This window comes from Thermobia domestica, chromosome 16 (genome assembly GCF_964235325.1).
Source record: "Thermobia domestica chromosome 16, izTheDome1.hap1.1, whole genome shotgun sequence".
NCBI lineage: Eukaryota > Metazoa > Arthropoda > Insecta > Zygentoma > Lepismatidae > Thermobia > Thermobia domestica.
Genome location: NC_137469.1, coordinates 180094874 through 180115743, shown reverse-complemented (window position 1 = coordinate 180115743; position 20870 = coordinate 180094874). Strand labels below are relative to the sequence as shown.

The 20870-nt window shown below is 33.9% G+C and overlaps 1 protein-coding gene across 2 annotated transcripts in view; it reads right to left on the bottom strand.

Annotated features, from left to right (window-relative positions):
* The window catches only part of LOC145673522 (uncharacterized), a 48322-nt gene extending 28034 nt beyond the window's left edge, over window positions 1-20288 (bottom strand). Inside the window, exons 1-2 of one of the 2 annotated variants that reach the window (XM_081743300.1) lie at window positions 20108-20288; window positions 4686-5238 (exon numbers count right to left, since the gene is read on the bottom strand). In XM_081743300.1, coding sequence (XP_081599426.1) covers window positions 4686-5164 — 479 coding nt within the window. In that variant the 5' untranslated portion in view covers window positions 5165-5238; window positions 20108-20288. Of the gene's footprint in view, window positions 1-4685; window positions 5239-19788; window positions 20081-20107 lie in introns of those variants that run through there. The other variant, XM_081743299.1, reaches the window with a different exon arrangement.
* Window positions 20289-20870: the final 582 nt, after the last annotated feature.

Below are 20870 nucleotides of genomic sequence, written 5' to 3'. Positions count from 1 at the left end.
GAGTCACTCTCCTTCACATAGTTAGTTATTATTAATAATATGTTGTCTCATAGTTATTATTAATTAGATTGTCATGGTGGAGTATGCTGTGAGGCTTATGCCGTGTAGCGATTCTAGTAGAGCAAGGTCTATCAGTAGTATAGTAAAGGCATCTTTGGTTCAATCCCTGACATCAGTAATAGTTGACATGGCGCATAAGTTACGACCTGTCGCAAGCCAAGAGTAGTTTAGTTAATAAATAACATGCGTTAGGTTTGAGTAGCCATCATGATTATGGTGAAAAGCGACCGTTGGTTCGATTCCCGTTACGATAGTAAGTTGTCATTAGGTTTAAATAAGAGTATAGTTACTAGGCTATAATCATGGCTACAGGCCATAAGGGTATATTAACCCGCACCACCCGCCCTCAAGGGGTGATAAAATTACGCATACTACTTTCAGAAATGTTTTTAAAGCAGCAGTGCTGTCATCATTGCTATTCATCCAGCGAAATGCTTGGATGTTATGATAAATATTCATATTTAGATATGGAGATGGACGAGTTATTAGCAAACTCAGTAGATGTATATAGAGTTATTAGTTATATTTGTAATATTTAGGATATGGGATTAGGTAATATTTAAGTAGTTAAGTAATATTATAGTCATAGTAATTGTAATTAGTATTAAGAATAGGTTAGTTACTAGTAAGAATAATTATATCGATAATCTAAGTGTAAAGGGTTAAGGATTTGCATATAATTATTTTAGTAAGATTTAAACAGGTGTAGGAATTAGTTATAGTACTAAAAAATGAATTTAAAAGAAGTAAAATATTGAAATTTAATTTAATTTAATTGGATAAGTAATATGTCTTTACGGCATAATAAACAAATGAATTATTAAATAAATGAGAATTTAAAGTTTTTAAGTATGACTAAAATAATGTGATAATAAAGAAGAAAATAGTTATGAGTAAGAAGCTATCTGAAAAAAAAGAGAATAATAATAATAAATAAGAAGAGATAAAGGCAAGATAGAATGAAAAAAAAAATGATTGATGAAATTAAAAGTTTAGTGATTAGGTTTTAAAATTTAGTAAAGATATTCACATAATTAGGAAATATCTTGATAGAAAAATCTAGGTAGGTAAGAAATCACATTTTCGTGATGTTGAATTGGGCGTTTACCAGACCTCTCACGAAAATTTTTATTTATAAATAACACATAAGTCTTCGGCGACATTAAGGCGGTACAGAGAAGGAAATAGTTACCCACTTGTCGTTCTGCAAAGCGGTGAAATTTTTTTTGTGTGTGAATCTGACCTATTTAGCTAAGTATCTAGAAAGTTTAAGGAAAATAAGAATAGAGAAAATAGGCTTGCTATCTAGCTGTTAAGTTAGAATAGTTAAGTTCTAGGAATAGGAAAGGTAGAAAATAGACTAATCACGAGCAGTTAATTCAGGAATGAGAAAATGAGAAAGAGGAGAGATGGAAAGATCTGGAAAGAGAAAGAGAGTAGAAAATAAATAAAGATAATAGAGAAATAGATAGCTAATTTAATAGGAAAATAGAATAATAGATATTTCATTACGGACATGACAGTCAAGATTATGATTAATTTTGAAGAATTTTATTATAACAGAAAGTGAAAATTATTATTATTATATTATTAAGAATTATGATTATATTTTATTGATGCTAATAATAAGAAAAAAAAGAAAGCTAGCTAAATAAGTAAATAAGTAAGCAAGAATAAATACTAGTTGAAATAATGAGAAGTAAGCGATATATAGAGAGCTCTAGCTATAGAAATAGTAAATAAATAAAGTAAGCTTACTAAGAAATAATTTAGGGGAAAATAAGACTTGGCTATATGCAGTCTACAGAGAAACCCTTAAGTGTTACAGAACATTTAGAGACGGATTGAAGAATCATGTTTATATAACTGATCAGAGGTACCGTTTCAAAGCTTAGGCCATTTGGCAAATAAAAAAATTATTATTTAGCATTATTAACATTATATTATTATTAAGATTATGATTATATTATATTATTAATTATTATTATATTATTAATTAAAACCCGAAAGTGACGGTAACTTGAATAGTTTTTATGTTGCAAGGCCAGCGACTAAAGACGTTGAAGTTAATGACCGAGATTTGAGAATCATAGAGAGTACGATATAAGTACTATTGATTGTTGATACAACATCTAAATATCAATTTTTATCAATTATATACCCTATTTTGACGAACTAAATAAATAAATAGATAATTAAACATTTTTGAGTATGAAGAAGAGTGGAAATTTAAATTAAATATTTTTTTTAAATAAATAAATACATAAATAGTAATAACAAGGGTTCTAGGAAACCACTAAAAGTTAAATAAATAAGTAAGTAGCTGTATACAAAATGGTATTTGTAGATGAAATTGCGAGGAGGGCCGCAATTTACCATCAAAAGCCCAATCCCAGATTCGAGGAAATACGAGTCTGCATCAATAAAATCCCTAATCTATAAATATATTTTGTGTACAGTGAATGGTAATAAAATGAGTAATTTAATAATAAGGATAATTAAAAGAATAAGTAACGGGAGACGTAAATAATAATATTAATAAAAAACATTTTAAAATAAGAAACTTGTCAAATTATAAATAAAGTTTAAATTTAATAAATAATAACAAGTAATAGGAAATAATAAAATTAGGTTACTTACCAGTAATAGGTAGAGGAGATGTATATAAGAGTGAAGGATGTGAAAAAAAATATATAACACAGTAACACACGTAAAGTTATCACACATCACATAATTAAAAATGCACACTTATTTTTTAAAATAATCACATTTGAGAATTGGTGAATTTAGTTTCGAGTACTGAGATAGTATTATTACATAATAGTGCAGTAAAACTGTAAGAGTGAGTGGACATGAATAGACGTGGAACGAGATGTGTTGGACAAGGACGTTTTACACGTAGAACGGATACGCAAGTTGGTCAAGGTTGAGCGGAAATGAGAGAAGGAGAAGAAGAAAAAGGAATTTTTGCTAAGATCATCACTTTAACATAAAAGCGTTGACACAGAGTTGCCAACTATGTAACTCAATTTGGGTCAAGTTTGTTGGAACAATAATGCTGTTTTGGTGTTGGTGTATTAGTGTGTTTAGTGAAATCAAGATAAAATTATAGTGAAAGTGCATAAAAGTATGTTATCGTGTGTGTGTATGTATAAATTAAATATGAATATATCATTTACAAGTTCCCTAAGAAAGGACTTAGGATGGAAACAATAATTAACGTGTTGAAGACAGACAGACTTCAAGTAGTTCTGTGTTACTACAACAGATGGCAGATAAATGCAGTGTACTGCTATCAAATATATTTGGCTTCATAAGTAGAAAAGAATTAATTAAACTTTTGAAAAAAAAATTCGTGAGAATTATTAACCATCAATTTTTGTTTTTGTTTAATCTGAATATGACAATTTTGGCTTTCAATTTTTTTAAAAAAAAAATCATATCTGTAATTTTTACATGAATTAATAATTTGGAGATTTTCGTATACAGGGAGTTCTCCGAAAGCCGATCTTTTGAAAGATCTAGTCGTCATGGAAATGCCTCAGTTTAAAGTGGGGGCGTGTCACGGTACTCCAAAATTCTGGAATATTTTAATATCTAAATTCGTTTAATTTTATTAATTGGCTTCAAAAGGAAATAGTAAAGATTTTGTTTATAATTTAAATTGTTGTAAGAACATAATTAGGTTGCAGACAGACATATGATAACATCAGGTTACGTATTGCTGATGACTGTTGTTTTCTTGAAGTAATAGACACGAGTCTGCAAGTGTCACAAGAACATAAACAAATACGAAAAACAAGAAAATGTAAAACGTTGTATAAATTTATGTTAACATGTACACATTATCAAAATTAGGTAAAATTGTGAATTTCGCAGACGTAAACTGTCTGGAGAATGTAATCAATGAGAGAAACAGCAGAAATTGTGATTCAGCACAATTTCGGCACAGAGATGTAAGAGCTACAGAATCTGTAATGAAACAACAACAAATTCGTCATCATGGAGATGAACAAAAAAAGGTAATGTTTGACTGAATGAGGATCAGTGGTAGGAGATCCATGAGTACATCAGTTTGGATCAGTTAGAAGGATCAGTGGCAGGAGAACAGCTATTGGGAACCAGCTGTTGACAACAATAATTTCCAGCGGACATCCATCCACTGTGAGGAACTTAGACAATGAACTTCGAGTCCAAGAGTTCGAATCCAGTTCAACGAGGTATGTTATAATACATCTCTGATATTCTAGAGATGACTAATTCACCAACAGATTTATTAAATGTGATTCAGCTATTTTATCTAATAACTTACATCACAACATCCAACTCTAAACTTTACTTAAACAATAATCTAATAAATGAATACTTTAAAGTTAACAGTCTAAGTTATCATTGCTTCAATCACCTTTCGCATGTTGTTATATAAAATCCTACGTAGTAATAGTAGGTTGGTGGAGATAGTAGTTTTAATGTATCCTATCTACTTCAGATAGTAGATAGAAGCAACTAGTACTGTGTCATTGTTTACACGTACATCCCTGCTTAATAGGCACGACACAGTATAGAGTTGTCTATATTTAAATAGACATAACTCTGGTGTGGTGAAATAAACGCATTAAACGTACCTGATGTCCTCAGGATTGCCACCTGCTTCTCGATCATCATTTTCCTCAACGTCTGCTTCCTGACTGTTCTGATCTACAATAGTGGCAAAGTTGTGACTCCCTGACTGTTCCGTGTTGTGAGTAAAATCAGGTGATTTTGGCCTGATGATAGACTGGAAACATTTCTTGTTTACAAGTATTTCAGCAGGTGATGAACACTTGGCGGGACATATTTCTTCCGAAGTTAGTTTCCAATCTGATATTGTTTTATCCTTATTACTTACTGAAGCGATATATTCTTCTTCCATTGCATTTTCTCGTTCCTTACATTCCAAAGGTATTGCAAGAGGATCTTTATTATCATTACTATTACTAGCGCATAGTACATAGCTACATCCCTCAAATGGCTCGTTCTCTGTTTTTACTTCAACTTTAATAGGCATGTTTTCTGTTTTCACTTCAACTTTATTACTAGGCAAGTTCAAAAAATGAAAAGACATTTTGCAACCACAAAAACAGTTAAAATTGGTGATTTTAAAGTTCAGTATTGAATGTTAAAGGGAAACAAAAAAATCTGAAAATAAAAAAGAATATTATTACTTTAAACAAAATTTATGAACATGCCGCGAGAAAATAACGATAATTTCCATTTAGATGAAATGAAATTTGGTAAGAGAAATCATTTGGGATCAGACTGAAGATGTAAAATGTACTGAAACTATTTGGTCTAGGAATTAATTCGTGCGCGTGGACAAGAGATGGCGCAACGAACGGAGCGTCCCACAGTTCCGTGTATCCACACATGTATTGCAAACCCCTGTCATCGCGTATCGTTCGTAGTATAGGGCAGTGGATTAAAGCGTCAACAACACCAGTTTGTAGTTAAGTGAACATGGCGCAATTTGTGCCTGATAAAGTGTTTTTGCGGGGTGCCCTGCTGCATTACTTTAACATGCAGAAAAGTGCGACTGAAAGTCATCGTATTTTGGTGGAAGTGTATGGTGACCATGCTCTAGCTGAGCGAACGTGTCAGAAGTGGTTTGCACTGTTTAGAAGTGGTGATTTCGGCTTGGCAGACCAAGAGCGAGCTGGACAGCCAAAAAAATTTCAAGACGAAGAATTGACAGCATTGCTCGAGCAGGATTCGTGTCAAACGCAGGAACAACTTGCAGCAGCATTAGGCGTTGATCAAACAACAGTCTCCAAACGCTTGAAAGCCATGGGAATGATTTAAAAGATGTCACATTGGGTTCCACATGAATTGAAAGACAGAGACGTTGAAAGACGAAAAACCATTTGCGAATTGCTGCTTCAACGACAGAGCAGAAAGGGGTTTCTGCATCGAATTATTACGGGTGATGAGAAGTGGATCCATTACGAGAACCCTAAACGAAAAAAGGCCTGGGTGAAACCAGGTCCATCACAACCAAAACGAGATATTCACTGTGCAAAGGTTATGCTGTACATATGGTGGGATATGAAAGGTGTGGTGTACTATGAGCTGCTGCAACCGGGTGAAACTATGAATGGAGAACGTTATCGACGACAATTAATGCGTTTGAAGCAAGCTCTGGCCAGAACACGACCAGAATGGGAGAACAGACATGATAAACTTATTGTTCAACATGATAACGCTCGCCCACATGTCGCAAAACCGGTCAAAACCTATTTAGAAAATGTCGGATGGGAAGTTTTACCCCACCCGCCGTATTCACCAGACGTTGCTCCTTCGGACTACTACTTGTTCGATTGCATGAACAACGATTTGATTGGACAGCGGTTTACTTCTTCAGAAGATATCGAAACATGGGTCTCTGACTGGATCGCTTCCAAGGATGAGGACTTCTTTCGCAACGGAATCCGTACATTGCCTGACAGATGGGCGAAAGTGGTGGCTAGCGATGGACAATATTTTTCCTAAGGCATTTATGTATTTTGTGTTTGTACTACAGCTTCAATGTGTGCGCACCAACCGCACGAATTAATTTCTAGACCAAATAATATTTTAAAGTATCCGAAATTTTCGTACAACTCGTACAAAACTATAAATATACCTAATTACCGAAAATACAAAAATGTACCGAAATAACGATATACTGACCAAAATCCGTTATTTTCTTTTTTTTCCATCTTGTTAAAGCCAAACATAATATACATTTGTACTTTACATACATACATATTATAGGCAGTATTTTTTTCATATACATTATATTTGTTTTTGTTATCCATAGCTATTATTTCCCGCAGGGCGATTCTTGAGTTTTTTTTTTTTTTTTTTAATTTCTTTATAAGTAAAGTTACGAATTCTCAACGTAGGATCATTGTTGCATAAAGACAGAAATCGCCAACACTAAAATTACCTTACTAGTTTATAATTCTAGATTAGTATAAGAAAGCAATGTGATACATACCTTCCACTTAAAAATGGATCACAGTTTTAGTACCTACTCTAATATTTTAAAGACAAATTAAAATGTCCTCTACAAAATTTCGTCTTGACTCAAATACATAACAACTAGTAACTACTATTCAAATTTATTTTGTCCTCCTTGTCGTCTTTAAATTCACATGTCTTGCCGTTTTTCCGTATTTTTAGTTTTCCATTATTTAATTTTCACTGGAAATTTTTTCGAGTAACTTATGGTATCTTTTAGTTGTATGGATGTATAGCGTGCATTTTTGTACCAATGTTACATGAAATATGGATTTATCTCTTCATGATGGATACTAACAACATGACTCCTTACCAGAAATTAACGAACCTCTCGCCAGAAGACGCTGACGCGAATCGAAGTGCATCTAGAGAGCTCTTGTATAGGACGTAATGGGACAAATATTCACTTAATCCTTTTACAGTACATCACATACTGTACCTACCTTAAATTACTGAAAGAACAAACATATTGCGTGCGTAGGTAGACGATAGACATTACTGAATTGAAACATGACACAAAACGATATCTGCTCTCATAGTACTTTTGTTTTGCGATGTAATCATATTTTTCGATATTTAAAATATCAACATCAATATCACCAAATCATAACACTGAACAGTTCTATCGATACATCGGTGATAACGAAAAATTCTATTTCTTTCTAAAATTAACCGAACTATATAACGTTTCTACTGAGTGAATTTTTCAATATAAATATATTTTACAAAAATAGAGGCCTATTCACATAAATCGTTTTATTTCCTCTTTACGATTGGCACGGCCAGTTTTACTAACTTACAAATAAATAATAATATTTTACTTGTATTTTACAAATATTGTTGCGAGTCAAACATAACTTTTGGTACTTTCAAAAATAAATAAATAAAAAATAAACTTCTCCCAAAACCGTAAGAGAAGTTTCTTTTCGTGACACAGTAAATGCCCCCTAAAAGAGCTACCAAATCCCCAAAGCCGATTTTTTTTTCAGATAGGACCTAATCAGGGTTACCAGTATTTCTTCCAATCTCAGAGAGAATCATTCTGAATTCATAATTGTTACAGTTACTTACTGGAACGACATATTAACACTGAGTGCTAATTATGTATACACACAGAGTGGCCGAACATATAGACTTCGAAGACACACAGAAACATCTTTCAAATCAAAATGTATTTTGTTCTCTTTCATATTTGTACAGAAATCCTAGCAATTTTGGATTATATTTAGATTTCAAGTAGTGTAATTTAGTTACTAGGTGATGCGGAAACGTTCTTCACTGTTTTATGGGTGTATCAGATAGCCATGTTGATGTTTTCTTACGGCAAAATTGTCGAGAAAATATATGTGTGGATGTCTTACTCATAAATGGGAAACAGGAATTAGGGGGAGGTGCCAGAATTCTTTTTCATGCAGAGCTATTTCATACATTCAAATCATTTGGTTTGATATTTGTATACTGTACAACAGAAATACAATCAGCAAACTATTCCTTTTGAATATGTGAAAATTACTTGCGAGTGACTGTACAAAGGAAAGGCCTCACTCAGAAAGCTTTCGAACGTATTCAATTACTAAGCTGACCTCAGGAAAACATACTTTACACAAAACTCCACCACAAAATTCGAACTATCTAAAGAAACTTGTTTTTTTTTTTTTGTTATTTATGACAAAAGTTAACATGGTGAATCGATACAGTGTAGAGTGAAAAATTAAAAAAAAAAAAAAATGTTACTAATAAATACAATACAGTAGATGTAATCTAATACATGTCTTCGTTCCTGCATGTCTGTCTTGTTAAATTATTAGTTATATTATTATATGTCAATTTTGTCTAATACGTAGTGCAGTTTCTAATATTGCCATACTCTACCAATATATAACATTATATACAAAAAGAAAGAGGAAACCTTTAGCTCTGCAGCTATGTATGGTACACTCATGTCCCAAATGAATATTGTATATCTATAACTGTCTTCTCGTAAGAATATAATTTGATAATTATTTTGCAGAGTACTTTTAATACTAATACTATGTGTATAATTGGGAAATGGATATTTGTGGTAAATTTCGTTGGAAAAGAATTATAAATACGAAATAGAGTAAAACAAAATGTTGCTAAATAGACAATAAAGTTTAATTTTCGTTTTATTGCTCTTATTTACTGCTCTTTTCACATGAAATTTTCCACATACATGTCTCTGCCGAATATACACATACCAACATTATATGAAATATCGGGAGAATCCGTTGTCAAATTATATTTCTGCAACAACATATTTATAGATATGCAACAGTAATTTTGGACATAAGTGTACATAATTTTTGCACTCCTAGGTTTCGAGATCTAATAGTTCTAATATGAAAAATTTATGTTTGGAACAAGGAGACCAAATATTTACAATCTCACCCAACCTAATATTAATAGAAATTAGCGAACTTGTAATCTTTTTCATACTAGAAAAAACCTGGCCTTAATCAACTAAACATTACTCTAGGAATATGGCAGAGCTTTCTTCAGAAAACCTTGTTCTCATACTTTTACTGTTATCGCGTATGAGCGAATGCTAGTCTTCTTCCTACGGACGCACACCTGAGTTGTCGTACGGTTTCACTAGGTTCGAACTGCCTGGCTGTTATATACTATTCCTGCTGTTTACTGGCTATTTATGAAGGAATAAATGATGCTAAAAGCATTTTGCTTTGTGGATTTCGATCTCACTGTACACGCAATTTTATTTCTCATCATTGGAAAACCTTCCTGTTGAATCATTCTTCCGAGGATTTCGTCTGCCCTTTTACTGCAACTTCGGTAAAGCCTTTGAGTCAAGAACGAGTTCTTATCCACCCACCTATGAAATATACCAACTACTGTAATGAAGCCTGCGTTTAATTTGTTTGTTTTAGAAAAATAATTAGTAGGGCAACCAACTTTACGTTTTATACAGCTGATTATTATGCTTTATTTCTCCTTACATTATGCTTTTTTGTGCTGTTTCCTAAATTATGCCTTAATATGCCGCTCCTTGAATTATACTTCATTTCACCCATTTCTATTACATATGTGTTTTATGTTACTCGTTTTTATTACACAAGCATTAAAAAAAGTATATGAAACTTCATTTTTCCTACTAAAAATTACATCAGTACAATATACTACCCCATTTATACAATTTTCCCTTAACCAATTTGGGACCAAATTATTATTTTTTTGATTTCTTTCACTTTAAGAATTCAACTTAGTTTATTATTGCCTAAGTATCACGAAAATATAACATTTTGATTTTTCCTGCGCATCGGATGTGACTTACGCCCTGTCCTATAAATAGGACGCTGGTCCTTTCTGATATACTAGAAAGGCCATATTCCTAACTAATTGCATTCTATTGCTTGAGTGAAGCAATTCATATTTTTACCGCTAAGTGCTTCAAGGCATTGAGTGATCACGCCGGTCTATCGAAGCACGAAGTCTTCCTGATTTATATATATATATATATATATATATATATATATATATATATATATATATATATACGTGCGTGTTTTATATTGATGTTTATTTACCAAAATTATACAAAATAAGATATATATGACACATAACTAAACATAACAAACAAATACCAGTATTTGGAACACTAAACAGTTACGTTTGAAGTTCAGATAATTGCTATTTTGTAATTTCGATCTACCTGTGCTAGTTTGTTACACGTGTTTGGCTTTGATTCAAAGTTTATTTTTCTTTGCCTTGTTGGTATTTCACGAAACGCTTTGAAACACAATGTGACATAACACTTTTCAAAGTACGATAATGGTTGGTATTCAAGTGCATCTATTGGCATCTTTACGTCTTCCTTTCCATAATGAAGTAACCACTTCCAGCGAGACGTACATTATTCAATACATTTGAAGAGGTGACCACCAAGCTTGATATATGATAGATATACAGATATGTTGCGTGTAAATGTCAGAAGATCCATATTGAACTGAGTTGGTTTCGTAAACATAATTATGAGTTTACGATCATCATGGTAATAATTCGTGACAATATCACCCAATACCACTTCTTGCATCTTATGTCAATTCTAAGTTTTTGAAGCAGTCGACACCTCCCATATGGTTATTGTAGGATAACATGAGGCTGCTCAATTCTAATATGCTCATGATGTAGTCGGCTCCACCTCATCGTTCACGAAACGGATGTATGTTCTCAGAATTTGTGCCAATTACAACACGTCAATTGTCATTCCATTTGGCAATGAGAACTTACCATCCCAGTCTAATCTGTATTCATATGAACTCCCTGCATATGTATTTACTCAACTCCTGAATCAGTCAATGGATCCTGAATGATGAGACACACGATTGCTTTGCACAGTACCGGTTGCTCTGAATCCCAATTCACGAAGATGTATTAGCAGATCTCTACTTGCGAAAAAAATCTCAAAATATAGCAGATGACTATTCGGACCATTTACAATATCTAGCATATTGAAAACCACTCTGGAGTCTTAAGAAAAATCGTCTTCTCTATCATGATGTATATTGTCGCTAGCACTCTCCTTTATTTTCATATCCTTTCCATAGCAGAGATCAAATTCTTGTAACAAGTTTTATTATCGTACAACAGAAAATCATGATTGTTCTTTGTATGTACATCATAACGAACTGTTTCCTTCACTATAGCTATATTGCACTGAGTCACTGTTGAAAATACAAAAGAATAAGTCTTTAGGTGATTTGTTTACAACAATTCTCTTTCAGTTCGCTCAAGTTTCTGTCAGTTTGTACATCAACTTGAAGAAGCTTTGTGTATGATGCGTATTTTTTTTTTTTTTTTTTTTTTTTTTCAAATTTGAACATTATTATTCAGCACTTTTCTTTTTCTACCACTTATTTCTCTACTGTAGTTACACTAAAGCTTAGATGCAAATTACATTCAATTGAGAAAAGGGACGTAAAACTCAAAATTTCATTTCATTTTTTCAATTGAGAAAATTAAAAAATTGTAGTTTTTAAGTATTGAACAATGAATGATAAGCGTAAGAACGCGTAAAATCAAGGGCGTCAGTTTATCTATACATTTGCTTTTAATACTTAGTAGTATATTGCTTTGGACCAGCGTCCTATTTATATGACACTAATGTTTCAACATCTATAGCACCGAAAGTAATAACAAAACTAAAATAACTTTTTTATAGTCTGATTGACGCGTACCTATTGCTGCCTAATACATATAAATTAAATGCATTGCTTGTATTAAAAACAAAAAATAACGTTGCCCGAAACATACCCAAATAAAGTGACTTACACAGATAAATTTAAGCGTCCGTCTTTTACAGAGGGAAAGGAAAAATCTATAAAAAATTACAGTGCATTATGACAGGTCTCCAATTGCTCCCTGTAATTAGCAGAACATGAAAACCTTATTCTTCATTTTTATAAAAAATAAAATATCTAGTGTCCTAAAAATAGGACACTGGTCCCAAATAGGTTGTGTTTCGAAGAAGAAACATGCACCAGCACATTACGATTCTCATATTTAAGAACGCAGAACATACAGTGCCAAAAAATTACTACTTTCTACTCTGAAATGGGAATTTCATTTTTCAGTCAGGAAACAAAAAGAATCCTTCCTAACGGAAGGTGCGGAGAGAGGAATAATTCGAACTTTCCATTGCTACGCGTAAACGCAAATGGCAGCTCATTTCCATTGTTTACAGCATTCATAACAGCCTTTGTTGATCTTTCCTGTTCTTCGGTAGAAAATATATTAACAATTTTTCTTTAATGTACACATGAACAAGGCATTAAGTATTATACTTTATGCTTTATTTCTGTAAATTACTCTTTATTATGCTTATCAAATTAGCAAATTTGGATATGCAAAGTGGTCAAAATCAAAAATATGGTATCAACCATAGGTGAAAAATTCCATTATGCTTTTACTGATTTTTATGCTTTGATTGCCCTAATTATTAGTATTTGACTAAGTGGGATATTTGCAAGCTTATCACGTGAATAAGTATTAATAATTATATTTTGTGTACGTTATTTATTTGGCAGAAGCATATATTTACTTCAAGAATGTTTAAATTCCGACGGAACTAACTCAAACAGAAACAATATATCCGCTCCTCATCCTTTGTTGGTAACAGGATAGACCCTTCGTAGTGATATTCACTTACCATGGATTCCAAATGATATCATTTTGTTACATGATGAAAAAAAAATCTCTTGTGTTATCATAAGTAAAAGAAACGTAGACAAAAACTTAAGATAATAATCCACAAAGTGGTTAAGTAACGTAAAAGTCCTTTGCATTACGATTTTAATAATGTAATGCTTTAGATTATCCTCGCCTTGAAGATCCGCTAAGGTTAGGAAAAGCACCGTAACCCGAAGGAATACACACGATCAGCAAGGTTTTCAGAAGACACAATAGTGACCATCTATGCGCAGCAAAGTGATTAACTGCAAAAGAATTCTCACCACAGGTAAAACTTTCGAATATTCCACAGCCCTTTTTCTGCCGGTTCTTGCGTTCGTAACCTTTACCAAGGCCAAAAGCTGAATTGGATCAATTAATAAGTATTTGAAATAGTGTAATGTTTCTTGGGTGCTCGTGAAAATAAAATCTCAATAAGTGTGGAATAAATTTTGGTTTATGTTAAAATCAAACGAAAGGAAAGTTAAGAATGACTAAATTGCATATGTCATCAAGTGATATTTTTTCAGGTGCCATAAAACATATATCTAAAAACATTTATTTTCATGTCACGTATGAATATGTTGTATGTGTTTGTCTCGCGCAGCTCAGTAAAACATCTGTTTTGATGAAAGATTATGACATAACTTGTGCCCATTATCGTAACTAACCCAAAATTTAACGAAACTATTTATTTTGTTTTCCTTCACTGAAAGTCACTAATTGATGTTAGTTCAAGCTTTCGGTAAAGGAATAAATGGTGTCACTTTGTTTTTGGGGTGCCCTGAACTTTGACCAAATTGTCTTCGGTAAGGTGAATTTTGGTACTTCAAAGGAAATGATTACTAACCACGGACTAGTTATATACTCACCTCAAGTTCGTTTGTGTTTTACATCGTAGTTTGTTACTACTACCGGATAGCATTTATAATATCCCCAAACTAGTTTCATGTCTCCTGACTGAAGTACCTCGTTTTTGTCGGTAAGGTTCTAGATTACTGGTCCCCTTTCCCTGGATGCGGGTCAGTGATATAGATGATCCAGAAGAGCCGAAAAACTGTATTATCAGATGACCAGAAGAAAATAATTATTTTATTTTTTTTTTTTTTTTTTTATTTTCCGTGTCACCTAGACCATTGACCCGTACCTCCCTAAGCTCCACCCTAACACAATTTTCTATACAAGTATAGCAGGACAACCTTCGACTATTTCAAAAAACCTAAAGTGCTTTTATTTCACAAGTTCTAAAGCTAAAGTTCAATACTTCTTCAAAGAATAGGGGGGCAAGTCCCCCTAACCCCCGACAATAAACATTTCTACACACGTATAGAGCAAAACCCTTTAACCCCGAAAAAAACTAACATATTCTTATTTTAAAAACGTAATATATTCTCCAAAAAGGGAGTAAAAATATTCTTCAAAAATATAGGGAAGCAAGCCCCCTACCCCGACAATAATAAAATATTCATTAGAAAAACCAAACAAAAAAATACTTTTAAAAAAATCACATGACAATGACGTATATACTCAACCAATAACAATATTACGAACCCACACACAATTACCCACCCAAAAACTCAAGACATACGCAACTCATTCACAAAATAGTCAGTGCTAATAACACAATAGATTATATCGAAGATCTAACAATTGCGAACTTCGGGAAAAAGTTCGGAACAGATAGCAAATGCATACACTTCTTCCAAAACAGGATTAATGCCGAGTGAAAATCAAACTTACGAATGTGAAAAATGCGGAAACCTAATGAAATCTGTAAAACGACAAAACTGTAACGCTAGGCTACCGATATACTGTAAATGCACCAACCGAAAGCATAAATAGAATCAAGAAGGGTGCAGAAATTCTATAAAACCAACATATAATACCTGGATGTACCACACGAAACTAAGGGGGACCAGTAATCTAGAACCTTCCCGTTTTCGTCTAAATTGTGATATATTTTGTCATTTATTTAAAATGTTTCGGATAAAAATCATTGCGTTCTTTACACTGAAACAATAGATCCATGTATATAAGATATAACAGGAAAAAAGAAAAGAGATTAAATAAAAAGAATTACTAGAGATATATTTATGGGTGATTCCACGAAAAAGGGAAATTTTCTGTCACGGGCATTTCTTCAAACTACTACTAGAAAGAATCACCTCATTTTTATTTTGTTTGGTGGTAACCGTCACAAAGTAGGTATGCCATGTATAACAGTTTGCAAATGTAACACGAAACATATGTAAAAAATTAATTTTTACCCAATTTCTCAACACCGTGGGCTGTCACAGACTACAGTTGACTGATTTTAATCAATAAATTACAACTGAAGTCGCAAATCAAACATCATTTAATGGTAATTAAATGGAAGAGAACACTTCAATGTTTCAGCTTTGTGGAAAGTAAACCTTTATAACGATTATTTTCGAAAGCTTGACTATGCTTCGTTTCTGTCACCTCTATTTCGTCTCAACTCCATGGCAATAGAAAAAATGATCATTGCTCTCAACAGATAGCATGGTCGTCCAGATTGACAACACCCACAAGAAGACAAGGCAGACATGTTTGACTGAAGAACAGAAAAAGTTGTGTGCATGTGTTAAAAGCTATAGGAAAAATATTTTTGTGTGTGGAAAGCAGGTGCGTATATTAATTGATACTCAACACCATGGCATTTATTACTGAATGTATTTGTATGGTATATACCTTCTTTTCCTTGAGGAACATACGCCTTAACGTAGAAAATTCGTACACAATTACTCACATGTATTGGTTAAAAAGTGGGCCGGTAAAGATAAATTATATTCGATTTTCTCAACTCCATGTCCATCTGAAAACTAAGGAATCCACGGTGTTGAGACAAGTTCACGGAGTTGAGAATCCTATAGTTTTTGTTATGCTCATGCTCTTCCAGATATTTGTTCTTTCAATATTGATAGAAATAAAGCTCGTTTATGGTCTAGTGACTAGTATGCTCGCCTTTCGTGTGTGGTTCTGGGTTTGTTTCCCGGTGGAAGCTCAAAAATTAATGGTGTTTACTTCGCACAGTGAGGCAATTGAAAAACTCATTTGAGTAGAGATGTACTGAAACCTGATCGCGCATACCATCACAACGGTCGTAGGAGCCAACACGCTGACCACGTGTCATTCACACTCAAAGGCCGGCTGGTGGGTCCTAGCCCATTTAAGGAGTGTTTCGCGGAAGTTCAGATTTGGGACTGTCAGGTAGCCGGAGGTAAAACTTCAGTCAAGTCAAGATGGATGGTATCTGTTTTTAACCTATTGACGTCTCAATCTTATGATCAGCTAATTGTTTTCTTTTTAGGGATTGTCGAAGAGTCTGAGGGCAATGTACGGACAGTCAATTTTATGGCGCGGATCGGGAGAAATTTCTCCTGACCTACTAAACCTGACGTTTAAAAAGCGTTGGCAGTTGTCATTCTGTGTAGACTAGAACAGCCCTTCCCTGTTTCCTCAAGACATTTCCTTCATTGGAGTGGAAAATGAGGGCTACTTAACAAATAACATCGAATTATCCAAAGAAAACAGAAATGAGTGCCTTACACTGTCATTTAGTGTGCATTATACAGGGCGTTTCAAAACAATACCGACAATGTTTAGGGTGTGATTCCTAACACCAAGATAAGATAAAAAGTATAGACCAATCTGGGTGCACAAATGCTTCCTTTCGCAGTTATAGGCTGCCGAAAACATGAAAAAAAAAATGAACTTTAAAGGTCCATAGCATAAAACTATGGGACCTACCGTAGTCGGGTCAGACTTCACTTAGGAATTAGTATGTGCGCTATCCAAATATCCATGTTTCAGAATCTTGCGGTACTTCCACAACAACTTTTATAGAAGTAGTTGGTGAGTACTTCAGATTATACGCCCGTAGCCAAACTCCCTCTATCAAAATTGCTTCGTGAGTACCTCAGGATTCTGAAACATATTTTTGGATAGTGCACATATTAGTTCCTAAGTGGATTCGTGACCCGACTACGGCAGGTCTCATAGTTTTGGAGCTATGGACCTTTAAAGTTCATTTTTTCATGTTTTCGGCAGCCTATAACTCCGAAAGGAAGCATTTGTGCACCCAGTTGTCTATACTTTTCGTCTTATCTTGGTGTCAGGAATCAGCTCCCAAACGAGTGTGAATTGTTTTGAAACACCTTGTATATATACCAAATATACAAATACACTTACCAAATGTTGAAAAAGTATTGCACTTTCGACGTGTTGACTTGATCGCACAGAGAAGACGGACGGTTTACATAAGCTCAGAAAACAAATGAAGTAGACAATAGACAGGTTTAGTGACTACTTCGTCAGTTTCGTAAGCTGATGTGAAAAGTTTATCCTCTCCATATGATAGTCAACATATTGAAAGCGCAATAATTTTTCAATATTCGATAAGTGTATGTGTATTTCTTTTTTCTTATTTGCGTCACATATATATATATATATATATATATATATATATATACTCAATTTTTGAACCTTCATTAGATATATTTTCATATGTTTGCAGTATTTTCTGGAGTATTTTTGTATAACAAATTACGTGTCATCTACTTTGTTAGAATTTTATTCAACATAAGGAGAATAATTCTAACTTACAAAAACTATTGGAAAATTATTTCAATTTTTATGTAAATTATAAGCTTAATCACTTATAAACCAAAACTTATCACCCAGATGTATCACGTTTCTCAACTCCACAGCAGTTTTCAACTCCGTGTTAACTAATCTCAACTCCGTGACCTATGGTCTCAACTCCGTGGGTGCTGAAAAGTTTATTATTTTTTATTTACTAGACCAATAACGATTCAGCTCTGCTGAATACCTAATTAACATGTACTTAGTAGTAGTAAGTGCATCTGATATTTTTTTCGAAATAGGCGACCATCAACGGAACAAAAATTTTCCAAGTGAAAATTTCCCTTTTTCGTGGAATCACCCTTATATATACATAGGACATGTACCATAGTTACAGAGACTTTAAATTGTATTCAAATAATCTTCCGTCAGTATCAACATTGACAAAATATTATACAACGATGATAGCCTAAGGGATAAGGAACTTTGTATAATTGATAATCTAGGTGTTACATATGCAAGTAACTGTGAGTAAAGCGGGAAATTAGGTGAATGTTGCGAACGGAGACCACCAATTTGGAACTAATTCTCCTTTTGATGATTTTATGAAGGAAAAGAAACTCCGCCTGCATATGTGTTAATTCACTGTAGTCTGAATATTGAGTTTGTTCAGGAGCTCTGTTTAAGACTACGCACTGAAGGAACTCTTTGTTTGGCAATGGCAAGGGAAAAAAATTAAGGACAGAATCAAAACGGAATAAATTTGAAGCACAGCCCATATTCCATGTAGGTGAGCAATATTCAATTTTAAGACATACAAAGACTTCGAAGGAAATACTGAGTGATTTTTGATCGCGCATTTCAGTAAACCTTTACACAGCACACAGTATTCTCATAGCACTCTTAACAGTAAAAGTGATGAGAGAAGCAAATTTAAGTTTCTTATCGGATAACACTTCAAGATTCGAGATAATGGTAGAACACAACGAGACCTGCGGGCCTTCTAACCGCTTTCACTCGCTCAGCTGTATTTTCTGAAGTAAGGAAAACCAAAGATCTTACACGTGCAAGATCGGGAGAGAAAGGAAAAGCCACCCTCTTTATTATTATTATTATTGAACCCAATATTATTTTGTGAATAGTGTACCCACTAAATAGTTAAAAATTATTATTTAACCATTAGTTCTGGTGGATACTGTAAATTTCATTTATATTAAGTAGGATATTCCCATGTATCTCAGCGGAAAATATTCCCTGCAGTTTTTACTATACACATCCATAGTATAAGTAGTAGTAGAAGTACGGGTAGTATAGCTAGGAGTAGGAACGGGTTAGAAAACCCGCAACGGCTTGTTGGATTCTGCTGGCGAAATAAAATGGGCAAGATAAACAATTCCCCACATTTTTCTGTGCATTTTACAATCCATGGATCCCTATAGCGAAACTGCACCACAAATTCTATGGAAGGTAATCCTCATGAACAGCTACTTCTCATCTCCGGTGCACGAGGATACTTCTTAGTGTTGCACTAGCTACAAGACTGATTCTATTTGATGTATAAATGGTAATACAACACATAAGAAACCCAGATCATGTTGTATTCACACACCAATATGGAGTCAGAATACAGCGTGATCTGTGTTTCTTATGTGTTGTATTACCACTTGTACACCAAATAGAATCAATTTTGTAGCTAGTACAACAGTAAGAAGTATCCACGTGCACGGAACGTGCGATATGCGTTCAATTGCCCCCACACATATTCATACATTAAGTACAAGGGCAAAACAAACTTCAAAACACAACGAGAGCAGAATACACACACATCTTATTTTATTTCGAATCACTCATTAACTAATTAGAACTCACTCTGTTACCTACTTTTTAACATGCTAGATACTTAATGAATAATTCCTAAAAGTATGGCGTTTCTCGTCCTTTCCTAAATGGGAAGCGCGGGGACCGTTAAGAGTAAGAAATCTTTCCAGTGAATCACTAACTTGATTTATAAATAATTTAAATTCACGTCAGAATATTTCCTTGTTTTTTTTTTTTTTTTCTCCGAAAACAGTAACAATTAACAAAATATGACCCTCAGAGACACATCCTATAAGCAGCAAATTTAAAATTACTTTTGTGTATCTCACAAGGAGGTTTTTAAAATTAAAAGTAAATTGTCCATGTGATCGAGTGCAATTACCTAATACTCAACTCTTCTGCATCTTCACCCTCTTCGTCTTCCTCTGCGGTTGTAACTTGCCTTAGCGAAGATCGCTCTCCCGGCAATTATATACGGTATGATGAAAAGAAAAGGACGAAGAATTGAGATGAATCTTGAGAGATGCTTATAAGATGCTAAATAACTTAGTTCTTTGTAAATAAAGATAATAGGCAGTAAGAACAGGTGAGGATAAGGTGAAAATGAACGAATCTACATTAAAAGGGCCAGAACCGTGAAACTTATGAAGAATAGAGAGAAATGGCGGGCGATATTGTTGATAGAGAGGGCAAGAGAAAATGAGATGATCGATAGAGCCAGTATCGAGACCACAATTACAAAGTGGAGTAATACGTTTTCGGAGAAGATATAAGCGGTGGGGAGTATACAGAATGTGAAGTCTGTTACGGAGCAGAAAATGGAGGTAGGAGGGAGAGAAAGGATGTTGAATAAACCAAGATGGAGAGCGGAGAGAGCAAGGATGGTACCAGTACCAACGTGCCTTTGTACAGGAGGCATTATAAGCAGTCCAGCGTTGATAATGAAGTGTAATAAGTCGTGGAAAAAGGTCAATAGGCGAGGCTGAAAGATCTATGGGAGTGCCATCCAGGGCTCCGAAACGGGCGGCGGCATCGGCAAGAGAATTCCCGAGGATTTTGACATGGCCTTTGGACCAAATTAAGCAAGTAGTATAGTTGAGGGAAGTCCGGCGGTATAAAAGAAAACGGATTTCATAAAGAATCCA